Source organism: Sceloporus undulatus, chromosome 3 (assembly GCF_019175285.1).
Source record: "Sceloporus undulatus isolate JIND9_A2432 ecotype Alabama chromosome 3, SceUnd_v1.1, whole genome shotgun sequence".
In the NCBI taxonomy this organism is placed as follows: Eukaryota; Metazoa; Chordata; class Lepidosauria; order Squamata; family Phrynosomatidae; genus Sceloporus; species Sceloporus undulatus.
The window spans coordinates 264,324,429-264,344,055 of record NC_056524.1 but is presented as its reverse complement, the minus strand read 5'-3'; the positions used below and the strand labels follow the sequence as shown (position 1 = coordinate 264,344,055).

At 40.8% G+C, this 19,627-nt stretch overlaps 1 protein-coding gene across 1 annotated transcript in view; it reads left to right on the top strand.

The window, feature by feature from the left end:
- Positions 1-7,301: 7,301 nt before the first annotated feature.
- The window catches only part of KNG1 (kininogen 1), a 42,489-nt gene continuing 30,163 nt past the window's right edge, over positions 7,302-19,627 (top strand). The window contains exons 1-5 of the mRNA XM_042457529.1: positions 7,302-7,642; positions 9,820-9,930; positions 13,850-13,937; positions 16,779-16,945; positions 18,311-18,424. Of these exons, the coding sequence (XP_042313463.1) occupies positions 7,439-7,642; positions 9,820-9,930; positions 13,850-13,937; positions 16,779-16,945; positions 18,311-18,424 (684 nt within the window). The 5' untranslated portion in view covers positions 7,302-7,438. The remainder of the gene's footprint in view (positions 7,643-9,819; positions 9,931-13,849; positions 13,938-16,778; positions 16,946-18,310; positions 18,425-19,627) is intronic.

The window sequence follows — 19,627 nt, the reverse complement described above, 5'->3', positions numbered from 1 at the left end:
GGGAACTAGGACCAAAGGAGACATGTACATCACACCAATCAACAGCGCACTGAGTGCGAAGTTGCCTAGGAACAGGGTTTGTGACTTCGCTAGTTCACCGAATTTATTTAAATGTGGATTGATGCATGATTGCATTCGGAGTGCAGCAATCACGTGTGGTAACCTTTCACACAATAATGTGAATACACATGATTCCATTCACGATGACTCTAGATTACACTTCCAATTTCAATCATGTGATATCATCCTTGGTGTTGCAGAGACAAGGCACACCAGAAAATGGAGATCCACATATAAGAGGAGCTCATGACTGCTTCTGGGCCATCTGATAGAGGAAAGTAGCATGAGGGAAATATTGGCAAATGGGACTGGAATCAAAGTAAAACTTGGCTAAGGTAAACCAAAGTGAAAGGGGAATTTGATGACCAGAAATGTGTCAAAATTCATGCCTGTCTCCTATAAATGAGCATCCAGGAGGATAGCTCTCTGCATACCCCCACACATGGGAATCAGCTTTAAGGATACCTCTACTAAGTACATATATTTTTTTCTATGGACTATTTACTCTCCTATATATTAGATGGAGCCAGCAAGGTGTTGAGCAGGGGTAGGCAATCTTTTGAGCCGGGGGCCGGGTTGCCGTCCCTCAGACAACTGGGGGACCGAAGCCAAAAAAATAAATAATTAATTAATTTTTTAAAAAGAAATTAAATATATAAATAAACCAGGACAAATGTAGGACAAAATTTTCAAATGGAAGACACTTTTTTTTAAAAAATGGAGTACACACGAAAAAATTTGCTGATTTTTAAAAAAATGTTAATATAAATGCATGTTTCTGAGGCTTCTATAGACAGTTGCCCCTCAAAGGCCTCGGTGGCAATCTGCGGCAGGACCGGGCTGGGGCCGGTCCCAAGGCCTTGTCGGGCCGCATCCAGCCCGCAGGCACCAGGTTGCCTACCCCTGGTGTTGAGTATTGGACTAGGACTGTGGGTTCGAATCCCAGCTTGGCCATGGAAGTCACACTCTCTCAGCCTTAGAGGATGGCAATGGCAAACCCCTCTCTGAAGAAACTTGCCATGAAAACCCCATGATAGGAAGTAGAAGTACTTCCTAAAATAGGGAGTACACAGAGATCATAAATATGAACCAGTCTCAAATGAGTAACAAGTGAACCAGTCGTGAATGGTCTACGCATTTTTAATTGTCCTAGTGAATTCCAGCCCAAATCTTCTGGGGTCTACAGATTCCAAGCATGCATTATATGTGGGGAATTTTTCTAGGCCAGCTGCCACAGGTGGCCCACAGAAGTTTTTCCCCCAACACCTACACCGCTTCCATCAGAGCCTGTACAACAAGACTCAGAAGTTACAACACTGGCAGTCCCCTCCCTGCCTTGTTCCGAATTCCACAATGAGGCCATGTGCATGCATATATCAGATCTCTGCTTTCCCCTCACTCCAGTTTTTTTGTTGTTCTGAAGTTGTTGTTATTGTTGTTGTTTATATCCCTCCTCAAAGGACTCAAGGCAGCTAACAAAATTTAAAACAATCCAAGTTAAAACAGTACAAAGTATTAAAAATACAAAGTTAAAAAAACAAACAGTTTCAAACAAGTTAAAAACATTCCATATTCAAATTTAAAATTTAAAAACTCTTCATAAAACCATTGCAAAACTTACAAAAAAAACACGCAGAGGTAGCTGTGTTGGCCGTTTAGTAAATTCAGATCAAAAAAACCCACAAACAAACACCAAACACTGACACCTTTACTGGGCCAACAGAAATGTGCAATATACTTGTTGCAAGCTTTTGAAGCACCACTGGCTTCTTCATCAGTCAAGATGTTACAGACCAAACAGGAGAAAAATTGGAGATGTTGGTAAGATGCCTGCATTTTGTTGTTTTCTGTATTTAGTTAAGATGACATGGGGAGGGTATCTTTAGCAGGCTGGCTAAAACTCCTACAAGTTGTGCAAATCAGAAGTTGTGGAAAGAAGTTGTGCAAATACAATGCACATACAAAAAAAAACCCACCTCAGACACAAAATATCAATTTTTCTTTTCCTCTTCCAGCACTGCTCACCATCAGATTTGTCCCCTCAAACTGGAGACTTGGGGAATCACAGCCAAGAGTCTTGAAATCCAGCAACCCTACTCTCCCCCAAATGGAAGCTAAAGGCAAGGAAAGAGTCTTTTTACAGTTACCTGTGCCTCCTTTAGCCTAGTCTGCTCCTATTTGCTATCTGGCTCATGAAATTCTAAGAGATTATCTGAAAAGAAGCCATGGATAGAACAACTTTCTTTTGCGGGCCAAGGTGAATGGCCTTTATTCTGTCCTTGTCCTTCTCGATCTGTCTGCGGCCTTCGACACCGTGGACCACTGTCTCCTAATAGATGTACTCTCTGACCTTGGTTTCTTGGGCCTTGTTCTCGATTGGTTCACATCTTACCTGTCAGACAGATCTTTTACAGTGGTCTCAGGTGGTCAGACCTCGTTCTCTGTCCCCTTATCTGTTGGAGTTCCTCAGGTATCTGTTTTGGGTTCCCTTTTGTTCTCTTTATACACACTCTCCCTTGGCAAACTTATCAGTTCTTTTGGTTTCTCCTACCATCTGTACGCCGATGATACCCAGCTGTACCTTTCCATCCCTAATCTTTCGCCAGAGCTAGAGCAGCAAGTGTCATCCTGTTTAACAGCTGTCTCCCACTGGATGCACCATCGGCGTCTGAAGCTTAGTATGTCCAAGACCAAGCTTCTTGTTTTCCCTCCTAAGCCCACCCTTCACTATTCCTTTTCTATTTCTGTCAATAACATCTCTATCCAGCCGGTCCAGGAAGCCCGCAGTCTTGGTTTCATTTTTGACTCCTCTTTGTCATTTATCCCTCAGATCCAGACTACAGCCAAAGTCTGTAGATTTTTTCTCTATAATATCGCCAAAATCCATCCATATCTCTCAGCTTCTACCGCAAAGACACTGGTCCATGCCCTGGTGGTCTCACGACTAGACTACTGTAACTTCCTCCTGGCAGGGCTTCCTCTCTCTCATCTCCACCCATTAATTTCTGTTCAGCATTCAGCTGCACGCATTATTTCACTCACTCGCCATTATGATCATGTCTCCCCTCTGTTGTCCTCCCTTCACTAGCTCCCTCTTCCTTTCCGCATCAGGTACAAACTTTTGCTACTCACCTTTAAAGCCCTGCATGGACTGGCCCCTCTTTATTTAACTGATCTTCTCTCCCCCTACATCCCTACTCGCACTCTCCGCTCTGGTAGCCAAAATCTCCTCTCTCAACCCAGGATCTTCTCTGCCCCGTCCCGGATCCGTCCCTTCTCTCTAGCTGCCCCTCATTCCTGGAACCTTCTTCCTCTGCATGCACGGCTCATCACTTCCCTAACCAGCTTTAAGGCTGAGCTGAAAACTGTATTGTTTAGGGAAGCGTTCTCAGGGAATTTGTGATTGTCATCTGGCTGTCTGATAATATTTGATGTGATGTGATTTGTTTTTATATTTTGTTTTTTTCTTTTCTATATGGTAATTTTATCTATTCTTCTTTTTAATTGTTACTATCTTAGAGTGTACGCCTTGGGCAGGCTTTTATATACTCTTTAAGTTTACCGACTTTGTACAGCGCTGTGTATAATTACAGTACTTTAGAAATAAAGTTTAATAATAATAATAATAGAGTGAGTTCAGGAGCTTTTTGTGTTGACAGTGTTAGGTCCTATTACCTTACTCCTCAGAAACAGAAGAAATAGAAGTAGAGTTCTCTGGCAGGAGACCAAGTTCTCCTCCAGCTGAGGATCTTCTCATCTTTTTTTTTTTCTCTTGAAGTTGCTTCAGAAGAATCAAGTTTTTCTCCCTGAGCTAAGAAAATACTGCTATCTTCTTCCAGGCTTTGAAGAGCCAAGGAAGATATTCCAGTGGCAAGAGAAAAAGAGACAGTTTTTCTAAATTTTCACAGCTTGAAAATAAGGAAAATTGAGAAACATTGTACAGTCGGCCCTCTGTATTCATGGACTCTGCATCTACAAATTCAACCATCTGTGGCTTGACAATATGTGTTTTGTTTTGTTTTTAATTCCAAAAAGCAAACCTTGATTTTGCTATTTTTATAAGGGATATCATTTTACTACACCACTGTATATAATGGGCCTTGTGCATCCACTGATTTTGGTATCCATGTGGATACACCTTGGATACCACAGCGAATACCAAGGGCCCACTGTACTGGAGAAAATTATTAATTTAGCACAGATTTGTGAGATATTCATTGAGGGATACAAGTCCTTGTAAATGAATACCTCATAAATACTTTTTCCCCACCACCAATAAATATCTCATGAATCCATGAGAAGTTTCCCCTGCTGTTACTTTCTTGCTTGCAGCATTAAGAGAACTATTGCTGCCACTGCAAGTCCAAGCAGGGAAAAGAAATCAAGGAGAGAGGGCAGTGCCAAGGGCTTCTCAAGAGCCTTTTCTCAGCACTCATCAACAGAAGAAATCCAGTGGGTACATGCCACACCACGTCATGTGAGATGCTCCTGGCCCATGGTGGAAAGGTACTGCCAATGGCACTGAGTGCAGTGCCCGTTCTCATCCTTGTACAGGGCTAAAAGCATTGCTTATTTTGGAGTACTTCCCATGCTTAGGGCTTTACCCGTGCCAAATTAACCAACATTTTGCAACTCCTCTTTCCACTGTAATATTTTCTCAGTTCTCAGTCTGAATACATGTGTAGCACAGCATGTAGCACTCCTGGAGAGGCTGAAGGCACCTGTTGCTCATCTGGAGAGGTTACTACAGGAATGGATGAGCCAGCAATGGCCTTCTTCAGGGGCCATTTGAAATGTAACTTCAGAAAAATAAAAAAAAATAGCAGCAACACAAGGACTGTTCTCAAGCATACAAGGCAATACTGTCTTATGCTGAGCAGTGTTCATCTTCAGAATTTATTCTCTTTACTTTGTTCTTCTTCTGAATAGGTTTTCTTGTCAAATTGATTTCTGTAACTACGATTTTATCAATTCCACCTTCAGTGTTGGTCCTTTTGTACCCAGCTGTGAAAGACTCGCTGGCTTCAAAAGTTTGATAGAAGAACTGGTCTTCAAATATTGGAGAGGCTATGGGGGAGAAGTCTTCTTTTTTATTGCTGCAGAGGATCATAGAATCATAGAGTTGGAAGAAACCAGAAGGGCTATCCAGTCCAACCCCCTGCCATGCAGGAAAACACAATCAAAGCACTCCTGAGAGATGGCCATCCATCCTCTGTTTAAAAACCTAAAATGAAGGAGACTCCACCACTCTCCGAGGCAGCATATTCCACTGTCAAGCTGCTCTAACTTGCAGTTGTACATAATGTTTAGTCCTGATGCTATTACTTCCGACAGTCTACTCCTATTAATGCAGCCTAGAATTGCATTGGCGTTCTTAACTGCTGTATCACACTGCAGACCCGTGTTCAGCCTGTGGCCCACCAAGACTCCTACATTCCTTTCATATGTACTGATGACAAGCCAGGTATTAGCCATCCTACATTTGGACATTACTTTTTACTGCTCAAGTGTAGTATCCTACATGTCTTACAGATGAAATTCAGTTTTGTTAGTTTTGGCCCAGCTTTCTGATATGTTATGGTCATTTTGAATTCTGATCCTGTCCTCTGAGGTATTAGCAACTTTTCTAATATAGTGTCATCTGCAAATTTGATAAGCATGCCTCTAATCCATCATCTAAGTCATGGATAAAGATGCTGAATAGCACTGGACCCAGGACAGAAGCCAGTGGCATCCCACCAGTCACTTCTCTTCAGGATGAGAAGGAGCCATTGGGTTTGGCCAGTCAACCAATTACAAATCCACTAATTGGCTAATAAGAAGGGAGAACTTCCTGGTGGTTACAGCCATTGAACATTAGGATGGGCTGCCCTGGAGAATAGTCAGAATTGTATGGCCATAGATCAGGCTGTGTTAGCTGTGGATTTTGTGTTAGCGATAAGTTGGGCTAGATAAACTTTGAATACCCCTCCCCAACTCTACAATTCTGTGATTCTTAAAATGGACTGCTCATGCTATAGACACATACCTTCCAACTTTCCCAATTCAGATTAATCCTCAGTGTCACAATTTTTCAGCTGCTGCTTTTAAAATATGCCAGTTTCTTGCTCCTCCTTCATTTTCCCCCTTTATCCCCAACTCATTTCAGTTGCTGCAGATCAATTTCAAAGTGCAGAAGTAGTTTACACCCAATTAACTAAGCAGGGAAGAGAAGGAAGGTGGGGTGGAAGCTTGCCTTTCCCAGTAGACACAGGCAAATACAAACTGCCACCACCTCTCCTAGCTTGTGTGCCTTTCCTCATTAATAATGTTTGCCATCTTGACCACATTCTGATGATGTTTGACCACCAGTGTTCCAGTTTTCATCTGTGAAATGCAGAGATGATTCAGAAACAGAAATGCCACTTACTTTCCTAGTTTGTTTGCCTTTGGGACCTTAGCTTTGAGCAGGCCTGGCATGCTAGACCAAGGGTGGCCAAAATGCAGTGACTGCTCAACATGTGGCCTCTTGAGGACCTGCACATCCTCTCCTCAACACTGGTTCTCACACAGAATGGAATATTATGCTTACCATATTCTTCTAGTTAGGATCTGCACAAAACTAGACCTTAAAGGGTCCTACATTTTTGTAAGCTCTAATCTCACTATGGTAAAAAGAACTGCTACAGATATATACCCTGGGTAAATTATTGATTGGATGTGCCTCTGAACATGTGTGATGGAAAGCATGGGAAATTTTCATTTTTAAACCAAAATTACCAGACCTTGCTGGTTGCAGGATTCTAGGAGTTATGGTCCCAAAAAGGAAATTTTCCACGTTTTTTGTCACTTAGGTTGAATAGCCTCTATTTTCAGAGCCTGGGTTGGTATGATCTGCTTTGCCCACACATCTGCAGTTTTCCTCACAAAAATGAGGACTAGAAAATGATATATATATATGAGAATCTTGATGGAATTATTACTTTGTGCAGTGCAACCTAGCTAATTAAATTATTTCTGTGCAGAACAGCGAAGTACACCAAAGCCCACATCTCTCTCTCTTTTTTTCCAGTGGACCTATGCACCAACATGTCTACCTTTTCTAACACTTGGGCCACCCCCGTTATTTCAGCCTGTTGAATGTTGTTCCATTTCTTTCTTTTTTGAACTCCTTTGGACTCCCAGTCTCCACTGCTTGCTTCATAAATCATTCATTTTTTGTTTGCTATTCTCAACCAAAGATCAAGGCAAAGAGCTTTAATTTCATTGATGCTATTCTCTGTTTAAAAAACCATTGCCCTCTGGATCATCAGCCTGTGCCTTTCTGGATGGGCTTTTCTTACATTGACTCAGCAGAGAGGAGAGAAGGTCAGGAAGCCAGTCTACAGTGGAGAGTCCAATGGAGCTGCTAGCAGTGGTTGTGTTTATTACGGGGCTGCTCTACTCTAACGCTGAAAGCCCACATGCCTTAGCTCCTGCTGACTGTAATGATGCCCAAATACAAAAAGATGCAGGGGTGGCTCTTGACTTGATCAACAAACATCGCAGAGATGGCTATATTTTAAGTCTGTTGCGTGTTGCTGATGCCTATGCACAACATTCGGTAAGTAGTATTGCTGTGACTTGCTCACTGGATGAGTGTATCTTCAGATTTCAGAAACTGAACCATTGGCTTAACTAAGGTCCAAAACACACTGCAGAAATAATGTTGTTTGAGACCACTTTAACTGCTCTGGCCCAATCCTAGGGAATTGTGGGAGCTGTAGTTTTGTGAGACATTTAGCCTTCTCTGTCAGAGAGTTCTTGTGCCACAATAAACTACAATCCCCAGGATTCCCTAGCACTGAGCCAGGGCAGTTAAAGGGGTCTCAAACTGAATTATTTCTGCAGTGTGTTTTGGACCAAACACTCCTCATTGGACCACTTCCAATGGATTTCATCTAAATTGCCAAAACTTTTACATAATATTTATATCATATATCATTTATATTCTACATCAAGAGATCATGCAACTCCCTTGTTATAACCTACAAAGCCTTCTATGATTCAGGGTCAAGTTATCTGAACGACTGTATTTTCCCATATGAATCTGCCCCTGTCCTGAGCTTTTATGAAAGCCCTTCTCTTGGTCCCACCAACCTCACAAGCACCTCTGGTGGAAACATGGTGGCTGCTCCCAAGCTCCAGAGCTCCCTTCTTAGAAAGGTTAAGCTGCCCTCCTCCTTCCTATCCTTTCATAGGCAGGTGAAGATCTTTTTGTTTCAGCAGGCCTTTGATGGTTGATGTGAAGCTGAAGGCTTTCATGGCCAGCATCCATAGATTTTGGTGTTTTTTTCAGGCTATGTGGCTGTGTTCTAGAAGAGTTTATTCCTGACATTTCACCAGCATCTGTGGCTGCAGGTGCCATCCATAGATGCTAATGAAACATTAGGCATAAGCTCTTCCAGAACACGGCCACATAGTTTGAAAAAAACTATGCCTTTCATACGCTATATTGCTCATATTTGTTGTTCTTTTAAATTGTTTGTTTTTAACTTTTTAATTTTATCAATAGTTTAATTCTATTTTTAACTTTTGTATGATGTACAGTTTGCCCCCACTCCCCAAATATCCATGGGACATCCATTCCTGGATTTTCCATTTATACATGAAGTTATAGATAATATTGAATTGCCATAGAATACCACAAAATTGCACTGAGGACCTAGAAACTGCTTAGAAAGCACAACTCTATCGTCAACTTCCACAAGACATTGACCATGGAGTCAGGCTGGAGGACCTCCAGATTACTAGAGACTCCCCCAATGCCTAGAGACACCTTTCCACCTCACCAACCATGGTTAAATGAAACTGCCCCATGGATATGGGAGACAAACTGTACATTTTTAAACTGTATCCTTTTAAACATTTGTAAGCCTTCCTTCCCAGACTGGGGAAAAGGTGGACTGTAAATAGTCATTAATAAAATAAATAAAATAAAATAATTATCATCATCATATAAGGCAAAGGTGGTGAACCTGTAGTGTTCTAGATGTTGTTAGATTACATAAAGTCTGCCATAAAGTCTGACAATGTCACATGCTGTTCAGGACTGATGGTTACTGATGTCCAACAGCATTTGAAAGCTCGCAGATTCACCACTCTTGACAGAGGAGTCTTAGCTTGAGGAAAACTAATACATTTGCTTAAAACAAATAGCCAATTGCTAGGCCATAGGCTTCCTTTGCAATTCACTGTGTTTAGAGTACCCTTTGAGATTTCATATTAAGATGACTTGCGAAGGAATAATGTTAATCATTGGCTTGCTAAGCTTGTGATTTCAGGGCCTATGATGATCCTGTCCTGACAATCTTCATTGGTGTAGATATTTTCATGTGCTCATTTTGTCCCATGAATACATAAAGGAAACTCTACCTTCAGAAATGTCTATGAGCTCTTCCAGATGGGTTTCTTTTGAATTTCAAAACTTATCAGAACTAGATAATATCCTTCTCTTCTCCCTTCCTCCTTTTCTTTAGTTACAGTGCATCACTGCATCACTGCAATTGCACCTTTGCACCACAGATTATAACTCTAGGGAAGATTAAATGCCAGATCCCGTCTGATTTTTATTTATTATTTTTTAATTTGTTTCATTTTTATGCCAAAATGGGACCCAAGGCAGCTCACAAGATAAAAACACTTTAAAAACAATTTTTACAAAACAAATAACCTAATTAAAACAATATAAAATTAAGATTAAAAACTTGTATTTTGTTTTCTTCTCTTCATCTCTTTCAGGAAAACGCATCTGTTGTGTACTTAACTCTTGATGTGGTGGATACAGAATGTCATATATTATCTGCGAAACACTGGTCATCTTGTGGAGACAGGCCGTTCTACCGCAACACGGCAAGTAACAGCATCTCTGAGGCTAACCAGTCACAGAAATGATTGACATTCTCTTAATGGCTTTCACAGCTAAGGGGCAGGTTATACTGGGATGCCAAAAGATCCTTTGCACCAGTGGTGCCCAAAAGAAATGCCCATTTTAAAAATGGGATCTTTCTCAGGCTGCTACTTAAAAGGGGCTAGTAAAATACTAAGTTAAACTATATTAAAGTATCATACTGGGTTGTATAAAGGATATACAGTGCACCCATGCATACAAAGTGTTTATGCTGAAGTTGTGGCTGGAAGAAAATAATGGTGTGCACACTGTGCTGTGCCACATGCACGAACCCCATTGTTTTTAACCAGCATACATGTTTTTTTCCATTACGCAGTGGGGTCCAGAATGGATTCCCACGTATGGAAAAGGCCCACTGTACTGTGATAAATATCTGAAAGCAATCATTATATATATAAAGATAAACTATAAATGTATGATATTCAACAAAGTAAGCACAGGTATATCTGATTGTTAATTACAGTGGGACTTCAGTATCAGCTGGAGTTTGGTTCCAGGACCCATTCACCCCATGAATACCAAAATCCATTGATGCTCCAGTCCCATTATATACAATAGCATAGTAATATGGTGTCCCTTATATGAAACAGGAAAATCATGGTTTGCTTTTATTGGGGCGGGGGGGGGGGGTTTGTGTGTGAATATTTTAGACCACAGTTGCTTGAATCTGTGGATGCAGAATCCATGAATATGGAGGGCAGACTGTATAAACAAGCTGTATTCCAGCATGCTTTAAACAAAATAGAAATGGATAAATAGAAATGCCATACAAGTACATGAACGATCAGCTGATCCACAAGCAGTAGAGATGCAATGGAAATGTTTTATATCTATAGTGGGCCTCCCACATTCGCTGGAGTTGAGGAAGCAGGACCCTATAAAATGGGTTGGAAAATGGGGAAAAAACACAAATTAAAGAAGACTTTTTTTAACGAGGGAAAATACCTCTCTAGGAATCTCTAGGTCCTTAAACACAACTCTGTGATTAACATCTACCAGAAGCTGACCATAGAATTGTACTGGAGGACCTACAAATGCCTAGAGAAGTGTTTTCTCTAGAAATCTAGGTCCTCCAGCATGACTTTATGGTCAGATTCCAGCAGAGTCATGCTGGAAGACCTAGAGAGAGCGTATTAATCAAATTCATTAATAATCAAAACTGCAAAAGTTAAAGCCTCAAATGTGGATGGTTGATTGTACATCACAATCCAAATTTTCATGAATCAATTTAACCAAATTTGAATTTTTCAGAAAAAAAATGCTGTAAAGAATCACCACAAAATATGACTTCCAATAATTTTTTAATAGAAGAAAGTCCCATAAGAAGTCATCACAATATATATCATGATACAGCAGAGAAGAAAGGCTTACATTTCTCCCTCCACAACTCCATGGATCCTATTAACTCTAAGGGGCTTGACAGACCACTCTTAAAGGGTGGCCTGTAGCCACCCCTTTTGGTACCAGATCGGGGCTGCAGCAACTACATGCTGTGGCTCCAATCTCTTCTTTCCGCTTTGGAAAAAGGAGCCACAAAAAGCAGCTCCTTTTGGGGATTCGACAGACTGGCCATTAAGGCTGGCCAGGGGGCAGAGTTGGGACATGGTGTCCACATGACACACTTGCCCCAACTCTGCCCCCAGGCCGGTGTGACGCTCCACAAGGTGTGTGACATCATGGTGCTTTTCTGGCACTACATCTACATGATATAGTGGCAAAAAAGGTCTGTAAAACCATGTGTTGTGCCATACAACAACAGAGCTCTGTTGACGTAACTATATCTGCCAATACAAGATCTTAGCCATATTGTACTAGCAGTAGGGATCGCTAGTGGTGGAAGGACAATTTTCTATCCCAGAGATTCTCTGGGATCTGCATGGATTACCAAATATGCTGAAAAAGAAAAGAAAAGCCTGGCCACCAATCCCCTCAAATTGGCCAGATGTCTATTTCTGGTTTAGAAAGAGGGGTATTATTCAATAACTAACAGCCTTTTGGCACAGTGATGCCAGACAAAGAGCAAAATTCCAGCTATTCTGTAATCTGAGATCAGCAAAAGCCAGCCTCATAGTGGAGGAATGATTTGTTAATTTGATGAGAGGGGGAGCATTGTTCAATAAGGAAATTACCTTCACTTTTACTGTTGATGACATAAACAAAAAATCAGAAAATTACTTAGCAGCTTGGACCATATTTGCTATGATTTCAAACTTGTATGTAAACGTACTAGATAATTCTAACTAGGTGGGCTGTTTTTGAAAAGAGCTTAAGCTCCACTTGTATAGAACTCATTGTAGTGTGGTGTTGGGGTTTTTCCCCCCCAGATAACTGGCAGGCTTCTAAATTATCAGATCCCCTGGGGGGCACTATTGAGCTAAGTCAGAATACAGTCCTTTCTCACACCTTTGCAACTTGCCAAAGAACTGAAGGCATAAAAGTAACCTCAACTGCTTTCATTTCACACAATCCACATGCAGAGGGTGACTTACATGTGTGCTGCCAATGAAGTTCTCAGTTGACCTGCTGCTTAGTAAATCACGCCTACCTTTTAGAAATTCCATGAGCACACCATGGGGGGAATGAGGAGAAATGAATTCAGATGTACGAGATTGAATTTCAAAGTCCTGAAATATTTTGGACTAATCAAATGTTGGTTGGCAAACTGTTGGGAAGTTACATTGTCATAAACCAACATATGATCATGTCAAGTTGAATTAAGCCATTCTACAACATTCATATTCTCATGAGAGCATACAGAAACATAGGAGCTGATCGCACAGGTCTCGGGGAACACAAATGGGATGGAACGGAAGGGAGCGGGAAGGGAAGGGAACGGGGAAATCACCCATATTATCGCACAGGGGAACACTGCTGATGCCGTCGGAAGTCCCAATCCGTTCTTCATCCATCCCACAGGAGGCGATTTTCAAGAACTGCCGCCCTTGAAAATTTTGCACTGTGCCCTGCTATCCATCATTCCAATTCATTAGCATAGATGTATATTGTGTCAACAATGTAGCTCCACTCTAAACTATAAATAATAATAAATAATAACAACAACAAATTGTTTATATACAGTAGCCACATTTTAGTAATTTTGAAAAGCAATAAATACACATCCAAAATGCTAAAGAGAACAGTGTATCCCAAACTAAATCCAAGTATTTCCTAACAATCTCTGCTGAAGTGAAAATGTTTCTATTATTTGTAAACTCGAGATGTAGTTGAACATTATTTACAGTCTCTGCCAGTTCAGAAACCACTTACACATTTGGGGGAGGGGGGCATTTTAGCTGTCATTTTAGAAAAGAATTACTTTAGATTTGATACTTATTTTTTCCCCTCCAAATCAAGGGAGTAGCTATGGGCAGCTGAGCTGCCCCTAGTATAGCCAATTTATATATGGTTTATTTAGAGTCCACTTACAAACCGCATTAATTCTGCAGTGCAGAAGTAACATTTGATCCATTGAATGTGGGGAGAACACAAGTGGTGGGATAAGGAACCTGGGATATTTCAGGAAAGAGTTTGGATACTAACTGGGAAATATGCAGATAAAATCAAAGCAAAAAGAACTGGAAAGTCTCAATACTTTCAGAGACATTTTTCCTTTCTAATAAAGCCCTGAACAAACTGTTTCCAAACTCTGGGTAAAGTGTTTCCACTCTGAGAATTCTCACCAGTTGGAGAACTGGGATGTGAGTACATAATAGCATTTTACGTTGAACAAATAAATCTCTGGAGGGATTGTAAATCATGTGCTAAATGCTGCCAAAAAAAAAAAAAAAACTTCCCTGACTTTGTACAGTTTTTGAAGTACAGATTTTAACAGGCAGGTTCATCCTCTTTTGTCTTCTGCAGGAGTTTGGACGGTGTAAAGCTGTCGTGTATATAAACCAATTTTCCAAGCAAGAAAAACTGTATGGATACAACTGCACCATGAGCCCAGGTACAGGCATTGTGTAAATGCCCTGGCACTCAGGGGGAGTACAAACATACTTTAGAATCATTACCCTCTAGAAAAGAAGTGGGAATCACATGTCTCTCCAAATGCCATTAGACTGGAGTTCCCAGCATCCTCCATCATTGCCTGGGCTGAGCTAGAATGCTGGGAATTGTAACCCAACAGCCTCTGAAGGAGAGTATGATTCCCATCTTTGTTCTAAAAGCTCAGTCCTCATTGTCAGCATATGTACAACCTTCTCCTCTTGGCTGATCTCAAGGGCATCCAGTTCAGCCATACACAGTGGACCCTTGTTATACACTGGGGTTTCATTCCAAGATCCCCTGTATGTAACAAAATCCGTGTATGCTCAAGTCCCATTAAATATAATGACATAGCAAAATAGTTTCCCTTATAAAAAATGGAAAAAATCAAGGTTTGATATTTGAAATTTATACTTTTCTGAACATTTTCAAACTGTGTATGCTTGAATCCGTGTACAAAAAATCCGTATATAAGAAGGGCTGGCTGTATATTTTTTCAAATGTAGATGCTGGTTGTAAACAAATCTTCCAAAACCTGGTGGTTTTCAGATGCTTTGGACTGCACATCTCACTGTCCCCAGATAGCAGGACATATCTCACTATTCCCATCTGCATTATCACAAGCCAACAACCTAGAGCTATCAGTCAATTACTTCAATCTTTTTAGACCCATTCTTTAAACTCATCACCTTTGCAGAAATGCTTGGTGAAGACATGAGACAGAGCCTTCTCAGTGGTTGCTCCCAGATTGTAAAATGTCCTCTTACAGAAGGTTCAGTTGGCTCCCACTCTACTTTCCTTTCACTAACAGGCAAAGACATTTTAATTCAGGCAAGACTTTGACTTATAATTAATGAATCAGATAGGGCTTTTCAAGCCATTGCGACATGTTCTACATTGTGTTTTGTGTTGTTTTAACATTGTTTAATTTTTAAAAAATTGTGCAAATAATATTTTAGCTGTACCCAGTTTTCAATTGCTTCTAAGCTGCCTTGGATCCTGCACAAGAGGAAATGCAGGATATAAATTAAATAGGTAGATGATAGATAGATAGATAGATAGATAGATAGATAGATAGATAGATATAGATGGATGGATAGATAGATAGATAGATAGATAGATAGATAGATAGATAGATAGATAGATAGATAGATAGATAGAACCCCAGCCTGTAGATTGGGATCCAGCTTTCAGTTCTATGCCCACATTATTTATCTAGCTAATTTTCTTCTCTCTGCCCTTCTTTTCCAAAGAAGGACCTATCACTGCAAATGGTGTCATTAGAGTTGACGTCACCCAGTGCAATAACTCATAGTGTTACTTTTTCCATTGACCTCCTCCCATACCACACCATTACAGAATCCTCAGTAGAGTTTTTCATCCTAATGTTACTCCTAAATCATACATCCCATACATGCAGTGGTAATAGCTGTGACATGAACAATTGGCAAAATTCCAAATTCTACCTTTAAATTACAATATCATACACATAGCCTAAATGTATTCACATATGCATTATTTCATGTGGTTAAAGTTAAATTTGGTAAGATGTGGTTCTTTAAAGGAAATTTTTAAAGAATTTTAAATTGTATTTTTTAAAAAATAATAATAATAAAGGGCCTCTCCTTTCTCTTCCTGCTGAGCTTTATCCCACTCACCCCATCTATTCAGCATTTTAAAGGGATCCAGATGAATCCCACAACTCATTCCTGACAAAAAACAGGTGTTTGAGAAGCACTGGTGTCACCTCCATTAGGGTGTCACCTGGTGTGTCCAGCACCCCGACATAGCCCTATTGATGCCCCTGATCATTGCTGTTATAATCAACACTGGGCAAGGTTATTTATATATTTATATAGTGCTATTGGTATGTATGGCACTTGGGTCCAGTGTCAGAAATCAGCACATCTGGTTACCTTTTAGGAACCTGACTCCTCAGCTGGGCCAATGATCTACCTTTCAGCACAATATTTCACACAGTGTTCACAGTTCAGAGGAAGGTAGAGAGGGAAAGTGAACAACCACAGTGACATGGATGGGTTTGGTGGTATAAATCTTTCACATGTAGGCAGTGGGGGCTTCTGTGTCAGTTCTGAGTTTTGTTCCAAATGTGAAAAGGAGTTCTCCATAGTGTTGAGACTATTTTGAACCAAGTGGCTCAACCACATCCCTGACATGGAAGCCATGGCTTAATTGGTACCTATTCCATAAGAAGAGAAGGCAGCCTAACTGCATTTGCACATCATATTAAGCCATGCATGGATAGGTAACTTCCATAAGGCTGGGGGCTGCAACCCTCAGGACTTCAAATGGCCACCTCTCTCTCTCTCTCTCTCTCTCTCACACACACACACACACACACACACACACACACACCATTTTGACTCCAAAAATGGTACATGACAACTCCAGATTCCTCCAAGGGCCATTTGATGTTCCAGCCAAATTGGGAGGGTGAGAATGGATCTGTTTCAGGAAGTGACCCATGGAGCCTTTCTTTTAAAGACTGAAAGGGATCCTAAAGCCCAGTGGCCATTCTCACAGTCCCCGGTTCCCAATGGGACTTGGGAACCGGGAGCTTAAAAAATGACCTTGGGGCCTCCATGTGACACCCCTTTGTTTGGGCACAACATGGGAGAAAGGGGCATCACTCTGCTTGGGAGAGCCAAATGGAGACTCCTGACAGCTTGAGCTTTCACTTTCATTAAAACTAATTTCATCCAATTCTGGGGAACGTAAACAGTAAGCTTCTGTACCTAAGGAAGTCAGTGTTAAAATATTCATAACTGTACACTTTCCACAGTTCCACCACAATTATATGAATGCAAAGACTGTCCAGTGAGAATAGCAGTCTTGGAAGATGTGGAAAAATACAAGGAAGAAGCCAAAAAGATATTGCAGAAATACAATCAGGAGAGCAATCAAACACGCTATTTCAAGCTGGAGAAAGTCCAGAAGATTTTTACTGCAGTAAGTATCAATGCACCACTCAACTTAACCTGTGGGATACTCACTGAAATTTTATACATGGATTCAGAGGCCAGAACATCATTCCACTGTTGCTCAGTGATGGAAGGCTTCAGTATGTTGTTCTATTAATTAATATTACATGGAACCTTTGTAGCCAAGGGTCCGGAGGGGAATTTTATTATTATTGTTAGCTCAAATATTGCAAGAGGGGCTGGCTACAAGAGCCCACCAAAATCGCCCTCCCGATATGTATACAGAGTAGACCAGGGGATTTCAATAAATAGAGCTGAGACAGACTTCTAGAATTAATAACCAATTTATTTATAAGGGGAAAGGCACATACGATTCACTAGCATACACACACGCATACAAGGCTCAGGAAAAGCATAGGTTAGCATGGAATAGGATTTTAGGCATCACTGGGGTGATACTTACCAGAATGTAGACTCCCTCCAGGAATCCAAATGGAATATGATGAGGATGGCATGAGGCTCAGCCATGGAATGACTAGCCAGGAGCCAGGAGCCAGGTCATGCTTCAAGGGGACAGAGCTTCCCCCTGAAATCCAGACTGGCCCAGTGAACAAGCAAATCTGGGAGTATTTATAGGCAAAATCTTGCCTCTGGCAAAGGTGCTTGATGGTGAGAACAAAGGTGTTTAATTACTTTCTTTTCACCTGGATGTCCCTGTCTGATTGTCTTTTTGGTCTTAAGGTGCTCGGACAACAGACCCTGGGAGGGGGCAAGAGCCTCAGGGAAGGCAAATATTTGCTCTTCCTGGTCATATGATAATCCTCTTATGCGACTTCCCCAGATATGATAATGTGGGTACCCCTCAGGGGTGTGTGTGCATGTCCTCATGCCTTGCTGGCAATGGTGGACAGGCTATTAGAGTTCATCTAGGGGTCATTAAGGGTTATCATTTATACCAAAATTTATATGAAGCAGCATGGGTAACACCTTCTACACTCTACAAAAGAACATACCCTTCCCACCATCACCACCATCTCTTCATCAAATAGATGTTAGAGGCACAGCATAATTAACAAGTACATAATAATAATAATAATAATAATAATAAAGTTTTTATTTATATACCGCACCTTCCTCAGATCAGGGCGGTTTACACAAGTTACAATTACACATACAATGCATTAAAAACAAACACCATACAGTATACAATAAAATAAAGGGAATGGTGAGGGGGGAGGGAATCATACATTCCTATATGTTGTCAGTAGCCATGCCAATGGAGCTGCTTACATTTGCCATTTAGCCATAGTCTGGTACAATTAGCAAGATGACTCTTGGTATTACAGTTAGTTTTGCTAACGCTCTATATCTGCCTGTTATCTGTCTTATGCAGATAGCTAGTCGTTCAGCATATGTCGTCGAATTTACCATAAAAGAAACCAGCTGCCTTCGAACCACAGTTGCAACAGATGTATCGGAATGTGAATCTCTACATGGCCAAGATGCGGTAAGTAGAGAGCTAAAGAAGTCTAATGAATACGGAATAAAGGGGACAAAAAACCCCATGCAGCTGAACTGCAGAGAGCATGCACCCATGTAACAGAAGCATGGCATCTAACTGAATCAGGCATCTAGTTACAAATGGACTGAAAATGAGGTATGTGTGTCCTAGGGCCAGAAAAAGAGCCGTGGTTTTCCATCCTCTCAAAGTGGTTAGAATTGTTGTATAGTACTTGGATGAGAGATCACCAAAAAATATCAGGTGCTGTAGGCTATATTTAAGAGGAAGGAACTGGAAAAACCACCTCTGAGGTACCTTGCCTAAGACAACCTGATGAAATTAATGGAGTCAACCTCAGTTGACATACATAGAAAGAATTCCCTAGACAATGCATAATCGCTAGTTCAGGATGCTACTGAGCAGTTCTGACAGATAGCCACCCAGCCTCTTCTTAAATGCCAGAAGCACAAGGAACTCCTGATCTACCTAAAAATAACTAAACAAAAGTACAGGTATGAACTTAATGAGAAAGATTTTATAATACAAATATATCTAATTTGAATAATATAATATAAAATACTGTAATATGTCCAGCATGGTGTAGTGGTTTGAGCATTAGCTTGGCCATGGAAACCCATTGGTGACCATAAGCAAGTCACACACTCTCAGCCTCAGAGGTGGCTATAGCAAGCCCCTTCTGAACAAATCTTGCACACACACACACACAAAATCCTGTGATGGGCTTGCCTTTATTTTTGTTGTGTGCCATCAAGTCTTTTCCAAATTTTGGTGACCCTAAGGTGAACCTATCATGGACATGCCTTAGGCTTGCCATAAGTTGGAAATGACTTGAAGGCACACAACAACAACAACAACAACAACAACAATAACAATACAAGACGTGTAGATAATCAATAAGAAATATTTCAATCACAGCAGTATTGCAGAAGACTGATAATTCATACTGAGGTCCTTGGGTTCTTCCAAAATTGCTGCAGCCTTGATCTAAATCTTGTCACAAATCGTAAACAACTTGAAGGCACACAACCGCAATCATAGGCTATAGCTTTAAATTATAGTGAGCTGATGTAAATAGTACATGGGCCACAGATGGATGGAACAGAAATCTCTACATGAATTTTAAAAATAAAGTAAAAACATAGAATCATAGAATCGTAGAGTTGGAAGAGACCACAAGGGCAATCCAGT